Source organism: Ictalurus punctatus, chromosome 25 (genome assembly GCF_001660625.3).
Source record: "Ictalurus punctatus breed USDA103 chromosome 25, Coco_2.0, whole genome shotgun sequence".
NCBI lineage: Eukaryota > Metazoa > Chordata > Actinopteri > Siluriformes > Ictaluridae > Ictalurus > Ictalurus punctatus.
In genome coordinates, this window is record NC_030440.2 from 290,001 (window position 1) to 302,500 (window position 12,500).

General features: G+C 42.8%; 3 protein-coding genes across 5 annotated transcripts in view; all 3 read left to right on the forward strand.

Moving 5' to 3' along the window:
- Positions 1 to 5,041, forward strand: part of LOC108257971 (adenylate kinase 9) — an 11,502-nt gene extending 6,461 nt beyond the window's left edge. For 2 of the 3 annotated variants that reach the window (XM_053675852.1, XM_053675851.1), the window contains exons 13-25: positions 1 to 57; positions 136 to 345; positions 445 to 663; positions 1,268 to 1,481; positions 1,636 to 1,837; positions 2,503 to 2,649; positions 2,745 to 2,962; positions 3,137 to 3,333; positions 3,611 to 3,780; positions 4,035 to 4,133; positions 4,230 to 4,332; positions 4,457 to 4,577; positions 4,743 to 5,041. The exon at positions 1 to 57 is cut by the window's left edge and continues 6 nt beyond it. In XM_053675852.1, the coding sequence (XP_053531827.1) occupies positions 1 to 57; positions 136 to 345; positions 445 to 663; positions 1,268 to 1,481; positions 1,636 to 1,837; positions 2,503 to 2,649; positions 2,745 to 2,962; positions 3,137 to 3,333; positions 3,611 to 3,780; positions 4,035 to 4,133; positions 4,230 to 4,332; positions 4,457 to 4,577; positions 4,743 to 4,966 (2,181 nt within the window). In that variant the 3' untranslated portion in view covers positions 4,967 to 5,041. The remainder of the gene's footprint in view (positions 58 to 135; positions 346 to 444; positions 664 to 1,267; positions 1,482 to 1,635; positions 1,838 to 2,502; positions 2,650 to 2,744; positions 2,963 to 3,136; positions 3,334 to 3,610; positions 3,781 to 4,034; positions 4,134 to 4,229; positions 4,333 to 4,456; positions 4,578 to 4,742) is intronic. The other variant, XM_053675850.1, reaches the window with a different exon arrangement.
- A 1,227-nt stretch (positions 5,042 to 6,268) lies between these two features.
- Positions 6,269 to 10,348, forward strand: ppil6 (peptidylprolyl isomerase (cyclophilin)-like 6). Its single transcript, NM_001200731.1, is given in 8 exon segments — positions 6,269 to 6,364; positions 6,500 to 6,595; positions 6,692 to 6,889; positions 7,791 to 7,853; positions 7,928 to 8,075; positions 8,193 to 8,252; positions 8,406 to 8,541; positions 9,984 to 10,348. Coding segments are annotated over 8 exon segments (891 nt in total). The 5' UTR covers positions 6,269 to 6,286; the 3' UTR covers positions 10,096 to 10,348.
- Positions 10,349 to 11,314: 966 nt separating this feature from the next.
- enah (ENAH actin regulator) overlaps positions 11,315 to 12,500 on the forward strand; it is a 51,993-nt gene continuing 50,807 nt past the window's right edge. The window contains exon 1 of the mRNA XM_053675617.1: positions 11,315 to 11,667. Within this exon, the coding sequence (XP_053531592.1) occupies positions 11,663 to 11,667 (5 nt within the window). The 5' untranslated portion in view covers positions 11,315 to 11,662. The remainder of the gene's footprint in view (positions 11,668 to 12,500) is intronic.

The following is a 12,500-nucleotide window of genomic DNA, read 5'->3' on the forward strand; positions in this document are numbered from 1 at the left end:
GCCATTGCTCGAAGAAGAGCCGAACTTGTGTCCGAATATGCACCCGAAACACCCAGAGTAAGACATAACTGCTGTATAGATCTTGTCGCTAACACTGTAGTGCGCTGAGCCTCAAGATGACCTTTTTCCACCTAGGAAAAGGATGACGAGGAAGATGAGGTGCAGGAAGATGAAGATCAGCTGAACTGGGAGCAAGAGCTGGAATACAAGCTGCTGGAGGAGTTTCCCGAGGAGGAGCAAGAGGACGAAGAGGAAGAAGAGTCCGAGGCCAGCGCAGAGTATCGGATAGGAACAGAGATCAGTGAGAGGTTTGACCGGGATGACGGCAACCTCAACATGATTATGGTAAACATAGTTTGGGAATTGAGTAAAATGATATGACTTGAAATGAAATAGTCTCTGTTTTTTAAAGACGCATGAACTAAATGAACTACTTTCTTTCAGGAGCTTCTGGCTGAACACCGGATTCCTCACCTGGCGGTCAGTGCCGGCCGGAAGCCTCACATTGTGCGCACCAAGCTACTAAAGCAGGTCAAGCCTCTGGTGGAGAACAGGGAAGCTCTATTTCAAACGTGTTATCCCATCAACTATACCACTGCTCAGAAACTCCTGCGCTTCTCTTACAAGTACTACAGTGCCTTCGGCTGTTGGGATCCTGTCCGGGTTAGTTGCAGAACGGAGCATTCTAACTTACGCTCTATATGAATTCAAACTCTTCAATTTGCGTAGGAGGCGTCACCATACAACGATGATGACGATCCCAGTTGTGATTTTCGGGGCATTTTAAGCCCCTCAAAAAGTACTGTTAACTGAGTACGATGCGGCATATTCCTGCATGCAGAGTCCTGGCTCTAATCGCCATGTTAATGTTAATGTTAATGTTAAGCTTTCACCTTAATTATATTGCAATATTATAATAATTATTATTATAATTTATTAATTAAATTATAAAATAAGGGCTATATATATATATATATATATGGGGGGGTATGTATGGTACTTTGTACCATTGGACATTGTACTTACAAATATGAACAAAGAAAAGAATTACACATTAGCATGAAAAAAGAACAAAATTGATGTGAAATAAAGGTATTCAGACACTATATTAAAAATGTAGGCTTATATATGGTATATTCTCACATAAGATTGTATCCGAATATATGGGGAAAAAATACATTTATACATGTCCTTCAGAAAAGCTAAAGTACACATTTCATGTAAATAATGACTCGTTTCGTTTCGTTTTGTTTTGATGTGTATATAGTATGCAGAGGGAGCTCTGATCCAGCATATGCAGGACCCCATTAATACTAGCTTCTTTGTCATCTTGCACGACTTCATTTACTTCTTTGCCTCCGAGGAGACACGCAACACTTTCATGATCAACCCTATCAAATACCACCTTCAGCCCAAGCCCAACCCTTCCCTGCCCATCAAACTTGCCATCATCGGTAGTCCGAAATCCGGAAAAACCACAGGTCGGTGGCCGTTGCTTCTGATGACGTACAGAAGTTAGCGTAGTCGGATAAAACTTTATGAAACATTACAAGGCTTTAAAGCATGCCTACAACACAGACTTAACAAAAGCTGTTTTTATTATTTCTGTATGTTGGTGTATGTTGTGTGAGGTAGTTGCCTGCATGTTTGCCCGTGAGTATGGACTGGCACATGTAACCATCGGGGGTGTAATGAGGACCGTGCTCAGTCTCCAAGACAAGACAGAGCTCGCCACTGAGATGCTGAAGTACTTGAGCCAGGGCTTGACTGTGCCTGATGAACTGGCCATTCAGTGCCTAGAAGTGGTCCTTTTGAACGTAGTCTGCAGCACACGGGGGTAATGAACCGTTTCAGTCGCAAGTCTGCTTACACTAGGGTATTGTTTCTGGAGAAACCAGATCTAGAGATCTATACATTACTATTTCTGTTGACCAGAAGGTTGTGATTTAAAATCTCAAACAGGCAAACTGCCATCTTTGGGCACTTAGGGTTAGGGTTAGAGTTAGAGTTGTTAATCCTCAGGTACTGTAGGGTCTAATTCCAGATTTCTGTAAAGCTGTTTTGATGCCTATTGTACAAACACTGTAAAATAAAATGGAATTTAATGCCAGGCCCTATAGCATCATTCCAAATCTTTACAAACCTACAATTTCCCCATGGGAGAGTGCTAAACCAGTGAACACTTTTGGTAGGCACGGTACTTGTCCACTTGTAACCTCAAAGCCCATCTTCATGCAGATGAGTGCAGCTGGTGCAGTGCTTTTAGCCAGACAGACGACGCCATTTTGAAGGGAAAGACGTCTGATTCACTGTAACCTAATGCCATAGAAATGTGCAGTGAAGCCATGCGGTAGTGGACTTGTAGGCAACAATCATAAATTCTAAATCTCCTGCCTGGTCTTGAGGGTTTTCATTTCGTTTCAGTGTGAAGAGTAGAGATATATATAACACTTATGCTGTCTTGAAAAGGCTGAAAAGGCACTCGTTCGATCTTCAACCCAGGTACGTGCTGGATGGATTTCCCATGACCAAAAGACAGGCGGACCTGATGGCAGCTCGTCGCATTATTCCTATTCGAGTGATCGAGCTGCAGATAGACAAAGACGAAATGCTGAGGAGAGGCATGAAAGATATGATGAAACCAGACAGGTCTGACGCTATTCACTCAGTGAGTAAAGAAACGAACGTAAAAAGCGTGATCTCTATTAAGTGTAGTAATGCCGTCATCCTCCTCCCGTTTACAGGCCGTACCCGATGCAGGACAGCACCCGGTTCCTGGACGTCCGAATTTCCTGCTTTAAGCGTGAGGTTGAGGCAGTCAGGAAACACTTCCATCAGCAGTACCAAAACTGGGTTCCAGTTGATGCGCACAAAAGCAGTTGGTGGGTATGGCATCAGATTCTGGATGAAACCCAGATCAGTATGCGACACATCCACTCCTACCTGAAGAGAATTCGTAAAGGTGAGCGCCGAGAAGAAAAATGCGTGGATGAACTCCTTCCTGTACTTATTCCAAATGGTTTGACCTTGAAGCTGTTAAGTTAATTTTTTTACCATCCGTTCTCTCCCTATATTTCAGTCAGCACACTGAAAATATGAATTCAAGGCTGTTTTAACTCCATAAATTTTCTCTCAGGCCAGGCTGCCAGCATAGCGCATCTGTGTATTACTCCGTGTGAGCTTCAGTCTCGACTGGGCGAGTTTGGGCATTATTGTCCTGTGAGCTTGGCTCTCCATAAACACTTGGTAGACTGCTCCCTCGACACTTCCCTGGATTTGGCTGCAGAGTTCAGGAGACGCTACTACAAAATGGCATCCAGGAAGTATCTTGAGGTGGAGGTCTAATCCAATCTGAATTCTTTATATATCTATATATCGATAATGTTATGTTAGAGATAATTGTGCTTTGAAATATGAGCACTCTTTACAAGTAGTAGCCCACATACTGTATAGCACAAATCGGGAAAAAAATATGATTTTGGATTATTTAAAGTAGTGAAAGGGTTAGGGTCATGACCCACTGAACAAAACTTACAAAACATCAGATTCTCTACATGTACAATAGCGTTCTATAAGACTGTCATTTCCCCCCATCTCTCCATTACAATAGAAATTTCTTGAGGCACCAGAGCAGTTTTTGGCGCCAATTTGCCCTCATAAGCTGCCCCTTCCTCAGTTTCTTCCCCGTAAGCTGAGTGCAGGCGAGGTGAGGAGTCGCTTCCCTCAGCAGGTGGAGCTAAAAGGCTACTGTCCAGTCACATACCTAGAAGGCCAGCAGAGGTACACAACATTTTAGATATCATTTTAAAATTCTCAGCTTTGTGTCAAAGTTCATTTATGGTCATTTGTGTTAAATGTAAATACATACAACATACCAGTCTCTAATATTCACTATTGCTGCGTATACTGTATAGACACTTACCACACCAATGCCCATAATACACACACAGACATAACTAACCAAGTCAGTGTAAGCTTGTGAAGTGTTTTTTATTTTATTTATTTTAACCACTTTCCTTGTCCCTTGTGTGAAGGTATGAGGCTCTGGTTCGTGGCAATGTGAACTTTGCAGTGGAATACCAGGAGAAGATCTACATTTTTGAGACAGAGGAGAAACAACACAAGTTTCTAAGGTGACAGTTGTTAGAAAAGCCCCAGTATCTCTGAGCCATTGTAATTGCAATACTCGGGTACTTGACTAATAAGATTATTTTTGCACCCATTTCCAGATCACCTGAGACTTACTGGCACCAGAAAGTCCCTCATAAACTTCCACCATTGGGAGACCCAATACAACTGACCTCTTTGCCAAAACTGGGTTATTTGGAACAGGTACGAGGGAAATAGATGAGACACTGGCATTTTTTTCCACACTAATTGTTTTTGAATTGCATTTCAGCCATGCTTTCATTTAAAATCAACATTAAATCTCATTTGTGTGTATTCTCCATCCAAGGGAGTAGCCAAAGCCATCATTAAAGGCATGACAGAGTTGGGCAACCTCAAGCCAAAGTTCCCGTACCTCAGCATGAAGAGATCTGCTATACACTACCTGGCCTTACATCTTAAAGGTAATGGTGAGTTTAGTTTTAGATGTTTAGTCCAGTGGAAATGAGGCAGCAACTCTTGCTTTGCCAAATATTAGGAATTAGTTTGTTCTTATTAAGAACACTCAACAAGTGCATAGTTTTCATCATTTGAAACTCTTATTAAATAAACAATTTTCCCCATCTTCTACACAGCGTATAACAAAACATCGAGCTACACTCAGAAGAAGTACAAGAAGAAGCTGGCTCAGTATGAGGATGACTGTGAACTCATCCCCTACTTGAGTTCCACTCTGACCCAGAAGTACAAGCCTCCTCATGAGCTTCCCATCGATTTTAAACATAAGCTTCGCAGGTTTCTTGCCTTGAAGGACTACGCTGAAACTCCATCAGGACTGATGCCGCTTGGAGGGAATTAATATCGAGCATGTTCCAGTTTAACTTATTCACCTCAAAATCTGAATAAAACCTTTATTTGTTTGAGCAATATAAAATGTCCTCAGGTCAATTTGAGCCAAGTCTATTAAATGGTTGAAAAAAATACGCAAAAAAAGACGTGGTAAATATGAAACTAAAACATGAGTTCATGTCAAAATCCTTGTGGGGTACACGGCACTTGTGACTCTTCATGTTCAGAGAAGAGAACAAGTTCTAAGATTCTGAGCATCTGCAGTCATGGTGAGAAGGGTTTGGGAGGAGGTTCCTGCTTCCCCAAACACCAGTTCACTCCCATTAACCGGTCAAACAGGTTTGCTGTTCTCACTGAAGCAGCTGCTGAGAAGCCAGTTAGAAGAAGATCAGCTAGGTCTTTAGGGGCACCAGCAGCTTTAGTTGTAGACCAGGAACCAGGGCACTGGACATAGCAGGTAATCTCAGAGTTTTAGGAATGCACTACAGGTTACGGTCGCTGAACTGCTGGATGTCTAGGTGGTGCTCCAAAACCAATGTGGGCTTTATAGATAATTGGAGTACTTTGAGGGCAAGGCTGGCCTGTTAGAGCGGGATGGTCTCCATATCACTCAGGAAGGTGCGGCTCTCATTTCTTGCAGCGTAGCACATAGTCTCAGACCAGTCCAGACCAGTCCAGACCAGTACAGACCAGACAGACAGACAGGCTAAACCGACTGTATGCTAGCTGTCATCACTCAGGTTCCACCATACTGAGATTGTGTTTGTTTTCCAGGCTAGAGAACAAATGTAGAAATACTCAGGAAGTTTGTTTTATTAATCTAATTTACATCACATTAGACCATACCAAATGCACAGCCAGCACCTTAATAAATCAATCAAATAAAGAGTGCTTATTGTAACTAAAACTATTACTAATTGGGGATTTAATGTACCGTGTTTAACACAAACATGGATTAGGCCTAATGAGTAATGTAGCATTAAAGAAACTATACCTAGCTATATTCTAAATATAATCATTTCAACATCGTTCTGGTTGTTAAAAAAAAAGTTTTAAAAGAAGATATTTCCAAGTACGAGGAGTACTTCATTATTATTTTAATTTTTATTGTAAAAAGGTGTCACAAAAGTCTGCTGCTTCCACCTGTGTGTGTGTGTGTGTGTGTCTGTGTGTGTGTGTCTGTGTGTGTGTGTGTGCGTGTGTGTGTGCGTGTGCATGTTTTCTGTGTTCAAGGCTTTAAATAGCAACTTACGTCATCTTAGCGCGCCAGGTCTACCGGTTACCATAGAGACCGCCCGGCTTGTTTACTTTAGACGCGCAGTAGTTAAACATGGCGTGTGAAATGCAGTTGGAAATTGTTGGTTTGTTAAAAACGCACCATTTTCATGCTGCTAAAAGTATTGCCGAGGTAATTACTCGAATCTTTGGTTCTAAAGTTTCACATCTATAACTGACCAAAAATAGTGTTTCTTTATTAATTTCAGTTATTTTTCATTGTTGTTGTTGTTGTTGTTGTTGTTGTTTTGGGGGTTTTTTAACACAGGGACTGAAACAAAAATTCCCAACTTCATTTGCTGACCCCATCATTCGGCCGTTGCTTGAAAGTGACTGGCATGTCTATATAACGAATAAAAGAAAGGTAAGGTTCTCTCACCTTTATGTATTTCATGTTAATTGAGTGTTTAGATCATGAAATAGGGTTAGGGTTAATGCGACGGACGTCTTGTGGTTGCAGGAGCTCAGGGGGGAGATGTGGCAGTACCCTGGTTTAAAATATAACGTGGCGTGCTTTGTGAGCGGGAGTTTGCTGGGCGATGAGAAGCAGCTGCGTGGTTGGGCAGAGAAACACTGGACGTTCACCTTCTACCGTCCCCAAGCACTTTACATGGCTCTCGCCCAGGAGTGCTACACCCAACACCTGCACAGCACCGGGGTAAGTGCGCTCAGGGGGTTCCAGCACTGACAGTCTGACCCGCTCGCACAGAAGCTCTGGCATCCGGGTGTCAGTCAAAGAAAAACTGAAATATACTCTCCATAAAAGTGACCTCCATAAGGTCATGGTTTACTCCGTTGACCTGCACAGAGCTCTGACCTCAACCCCTCTGAACAGTTGGACGCCAGCTCCATGCCAGACCATCTCGCCCGACATCGGTGCCCAAACTCTTGTGGCTGAAAATCCCCAGAGCCACGTTCCGAACTCTCTCCACGTGGAACGTCTTCACAGAAGAGTGGAGGTTAAAGGGCGAACCGCTGGATATTATTGTCCATGCTTACGGAATGTGATGTCCAACACTAAGGTGTCCGTGTATGAACAAAAGGACAGCATAAGAATGCTACTAAAATCAGTTTGAATTGCCCAACCGGGTACAGTGCTCACCATCAGCTAAACACAGTCACGATACTCAACACACAGAAACCCAACAGTGTCCTGACTCATCTTTATAACAGACCTGCAGCAATCCAAATGATTCATTTGTTTACACCGAAGTGCGAGAAAGGGTTCAGTTCTAGAAATAATAAAAGTGATATCACGACATGTACACTGGCTCGCAGGTCAGGAACATTTAATTATTATATATATTTTTAAAAAAAACGTGATTAATAAAACAAATTCTCTCATTTGTTAGTCGCTTTGGATAAAAGCGTCTGCTAAATGAATAAATGAATAAATGTAAATGTATACAATTTGATCTTTAAATCAACACCAAGCCTTTCACACTTTGGCATGTGCTGTAACAGTAGAGGGCAGTGGTGTAATATCTTGCTTGATTATTTAATACAGTAGTATTAAACCCTTACTCGTACTCACTCATGCTTGCCATCTCTCTCTACAGCACGTATTTGTATACATGGACGTTATGATTGGAGACGAGGCGGTCGGGCGAATGCTGTTTGAGGTAAGGTCTGCTTAAGGATTCACTCAATCTGTAGTTTTGTGCGTTCTGATTCAAGACGTTTGTGTTTTCCTCAGCTCTTCTCAGATCTGTGCCCGAAGACATGTGAAAACTTTAAAGCGCTGTGCACTGGAGAGGCACACACCTCTCGAAGCAATCTCACACTCTGCTATAAGGACTCGTTATTGAACAGAGTCGTGCCTAATGGCTGGGTCCAGGGAGGAGGTAGTATACTATAACACACACACACACACACACACACACACACACACACACACACACAGAGTAAAAATGTCTCGAATAGATGGTTAGAATTTGAATGATTTTTTGCCTGTATTACAGACATTACAGGACAAAGCAGAGGCAATGGCGGGGAGTCCATCTATGGTCCAACATTTGAAGGTACAGGATTATTGTCCATGCAGCGTTTGACCACAAACCTTTAAAAACGTAATTAGGCACGATGAGAACTCGTATACCGTACTGAATTTTCTCTAATAGTTCCAGTCTCTTGTCAGTGGATCATATAATCAGCCACTGATGTCCTTTTCGTAGATGAGAATTTCTCTGTGTCTCACAACAAGCGAGGCATCCTGGGCATGGCCAACCGAGGTCCCCACACTAACAGCTCTCAGTTCTACATCACACTACAGCCAGCCCTGTGGATGGACAAAAAATATGTGGCCTTTGGGTAGGTGTTTCAGCTCATGTACCACATCGATGAAAAAATGTTTCTCAAGGAATGTTTGCATCTGTGCACAAAAACGAGGTTTAGTAACGCAATGAGACGAAGACAAAGGAGGATATAAATAGACAAACAAATCGAGGGAATATACTCTGAGCTCCCAGACACACCAAAGACAGGACCGGGATCGAAAATACAGTCATGGGGGAAAAAGACAGTAAAAAAGACAGTGTTTTTTATTTATCAGGGCCTAAATGTCAATTCTGTGGTCCTCACAGTATATAACCTCAGGTTCAATATTCAACATGTAGTCAATTTTTCCCAAGAAGTAAACCAACATTCAGAAACCAGGTGGGGAAAAATAAATACACACTTCCTACGTCCACAATCGTTAACAGAGCAATTAGCAGCCGGGTGTTACTTATGAAATGCTGAAGATTAGTTAATGATGAAGAAGTACGACTACATCAATAAAAGCAGAACTTTTGGCACTTTGGTGATCTGGAACACTCAGGTGTGTGTCTTCATCATGCCAAGACGAAAGGACATCAGACATGAGCTCAGAAGCAACTGTTGCTGCTCATCAATCTGAGAAGGGTCATAAGGCCATCTCCAAACAGTCTGAAATTCACCGTTCTACACTGAGCAGGATCGTTTATAAATAGAGACGGTTGTCTTGAAAAATTGTCCCAGGAGTGGAGTGGGTGATCTCAGTAAATTCAGTCCAAGGTCAGACCGTTTAATACTCAGAGAGAGAAGGAAAACCCAAATATGAAATAAGAATAAGGCAGCATGACTTGGGTTTGAAACGTTGCATGTGAACAACCCACAAAAGTTCAGGAACACTATTCTTTGGACTGATGAGACCAAGGTGGAGATGTTTGGTCATTGTGCACAGCACCATGTTTGGAGAAAACCAAACACAGCGTATCACCACAAACCCCTCATACCAACAGTGAAGCACGGTGGCGGCGGCGGCGTGATGATCTGGGAAACTTGCAGTCATTGAGACAACGATGAACTCCACTTTGAGGAGTTCCAAGTGTGAGGACATCTGTCCAGCAGCTTAAGCTGGGCTGAAATTGGGTCGTGCAACAGGACAGTGTTTCCATGTACACCAACAAATCGACATCTAAATGGTTAAAGAACAAGAAAAATCAAGGTGTTGGAATGACCAAGTCAAAGTCCAGACCTCAACCCACATCAATCACCAAAGACCACACAACAGTTATTTATTTAGGCGCCAATAAATAAAAACATAGAATCGAAGGTGTACTTTCTTTTTCCCCAAGACATAAATGACCTTTTAAGTATCCAGTGAAAGAAACCACGGAGCAGAAAATACAATAATGAGAGAACTAGATAATTGAAACACCCATTTATAAAAAATATAAAAGATGTACAGCCTTTGTATTTTTCTCAATATTGCATTTTCCTCTCTCCCTCAGGCAAGTTGTTGAAGGCACCGAGGTTCTCAGGAGACTAGAAGAGGTGCCCACTTATAATGAAAGGCCCAAACAAGACTGCAAGATAGTCACCTGTGGATTATATGGTCCTTGACTGACTGTCATGGTGTAAAGATTTAAAAAGAAAACATTTCACTTGTAGATGTTTTTTTTGTACTTTACTCTGCTTTTTCCGTGTTTTCTTCACGTTTTCTTCCGACCCGAGTGGCTTGCGTTCGGGCAGAAGAACGAACTTTACGTCTTTTGAAACGCAGTTAAGGAAACGAGAGTCTTAAACTTCAGACATAAACATTTCGGGGTTTTGCCTGTACATCTTCAAAGGGATAACAGAATAAAAACGTGCTTGCTGAAGGTGGTCGTCATGTTCATCCTACGAATAATAACATTTTTGATGACAGTGTGTGCTAATATAAGACTGTGTACCAATATGTACACTCTTCATAAGGAAAACAAACTTCAGTTTTACAGCCAGATCATTAGCATGCACATGCTCTTCCTCGGGCCATAACATGGCACCCCTGGAGCAGAGGTTGGAACGCATAACCTTTTGATTGATTGATTGATTGATTTATTTTAAATTGCTGAGCTACTGTTGTCTTTATGTAAACTCTAGCGCAGTGGTCAGCAACGATCGACCTTCCCGAGGGTTTCATCTCCAACCAAAATCTAACACGCTTGTTTTAGCTTAAGGTGCAGATTAGACGGTCAGGTGGCTGGTTGGCACTTAAAAAAGGAAGGTAGATCTCCACGAACAGAGTTCCACCACCACCAACATCAACAGCCATGCCACGGTTAAAGTCACAGATATTAATGAGTCTTTATTAATCACATATACATTACAGTCTTCAGGAAAGTTGTCAGGAAGTCGGGGTCAGAGCGCAGGGTCAGCCATGATACATCGCCCCCTGGAGCAGAGAGGGTTAAGGGCCTTGCTCAAGGGCCCAACAGTGGCATCTTGGCAGTGCTGGGACTTGAACCACCTTCTGATCAGTAACCCAGAGCCTTAACGGCCAGGCCACCCCTGCCCCATATTGTGTAGTTATTGTGATTGTAGTATTTGAAGATTGGGTTAAGGATGAAAAGGAAGCTCTATAATGGTAACTAATGTCTGTTTAAATAATGCTCTTTGTCATTAAAGAGCTGCCCACACCGTGGCGTCATTTCCTCATTTCCCCGTCCCCGTCACCACTCACTCGCCTGGGCCTCCTGGAACGTCCATATTGAAGGACTCACTGTTATTACGTGGGGGAGTGGCCAGTGCGTCTGTACGTCTCCTACGTATTTTACGTAACGCAGAAAAAAAAAAAAAAAAAAACCCTTTACGTAAGTCCTGGAGCCGCGCGAGGACTCCAGCGGCACGCCGCCGCTTTTTCACGCGCGTTGATTATTAAACAATAAAGACGAGGAAAAAATCTCCCACTCGCGCGCTCTCTCTCTCGGTTTACGCACGGTGCTTTGATTTATCATGTAGAACCGGGGCGTGTTTCTTTTTTTAAACATTTTTTCCCTTTTTATTTAATTAGTCTTTTTTTGTTGTTGCTCGCGCGCTCTCGTGCGGCGTCCCATTGATTAAAGTCGTGCTTTTGTGGCGCGCGGAAGTTCTCCCGACTTCTATAAATAACTCCACAGGAGCGAGAAGATCGGCGGAGGAGACCACCGTCATGAGGTAAGGAGAAAGACGCTGTCAGGGAGAAGGTTGAGCTGGATCTGTAGGCTTGGAGCTGGAGGAACCCTCTGAGATTCAGCTCTGGTCAGACAGACAGACAGACAGACAGACAGACAGGTAGATTATAATGATGATGATGATGATGATGAAGCGACATGAACGTGTCCAGCATGCGCTTTTATCTGTGCAGTCCTGTTGATCGTGTTGCTACGGTAACCACGCCGATATTTTACACACACACACACACACACACACACACACACACACACACACACACACACACACACACACACAACCTGTTCACTTGATTCTGTTCTGAATAACACCGAGTAGAAACATGCTTATTTTGTGGACTGATTGGTGTGAATCTGCATCTGTAGCCATCAGTTTGTTGCTTTGTCTTTTTATTATTATTATTATTATTATTTTAAATGTAGGCATTTTTAGGCTCCAACATGTTTCAGGTCCCATACAGTGGAACAAAAGGCTAGCACCAAGAGCTCTGTGTTAATACGAGAACATCACGTCCAAGTCCGGTCTTCATACAGGACCGAGGCTTTCGCCATGGATCAGACCCCGGCGAACGGGTGGGATAAGGACCCGCACGACTGTCACTAACGAAACGAGGAGAGGTGTTAATGTAGCTTTGCTCTTGAAGACCAGTCTGATCAACCTGAACCAAGAGCGAAGATTAAAAGTGACGCTCCTCAGTAACGCTCCTCTCAACTCAGTCTAGTCCTAGTCCCAAAGATGGTTCTCACAGTGTTGACGGAGGTCCAGCTCCATCAGTGTGTATTAACCATGGAAAGAATTCAATAATAAGGAAACTATTT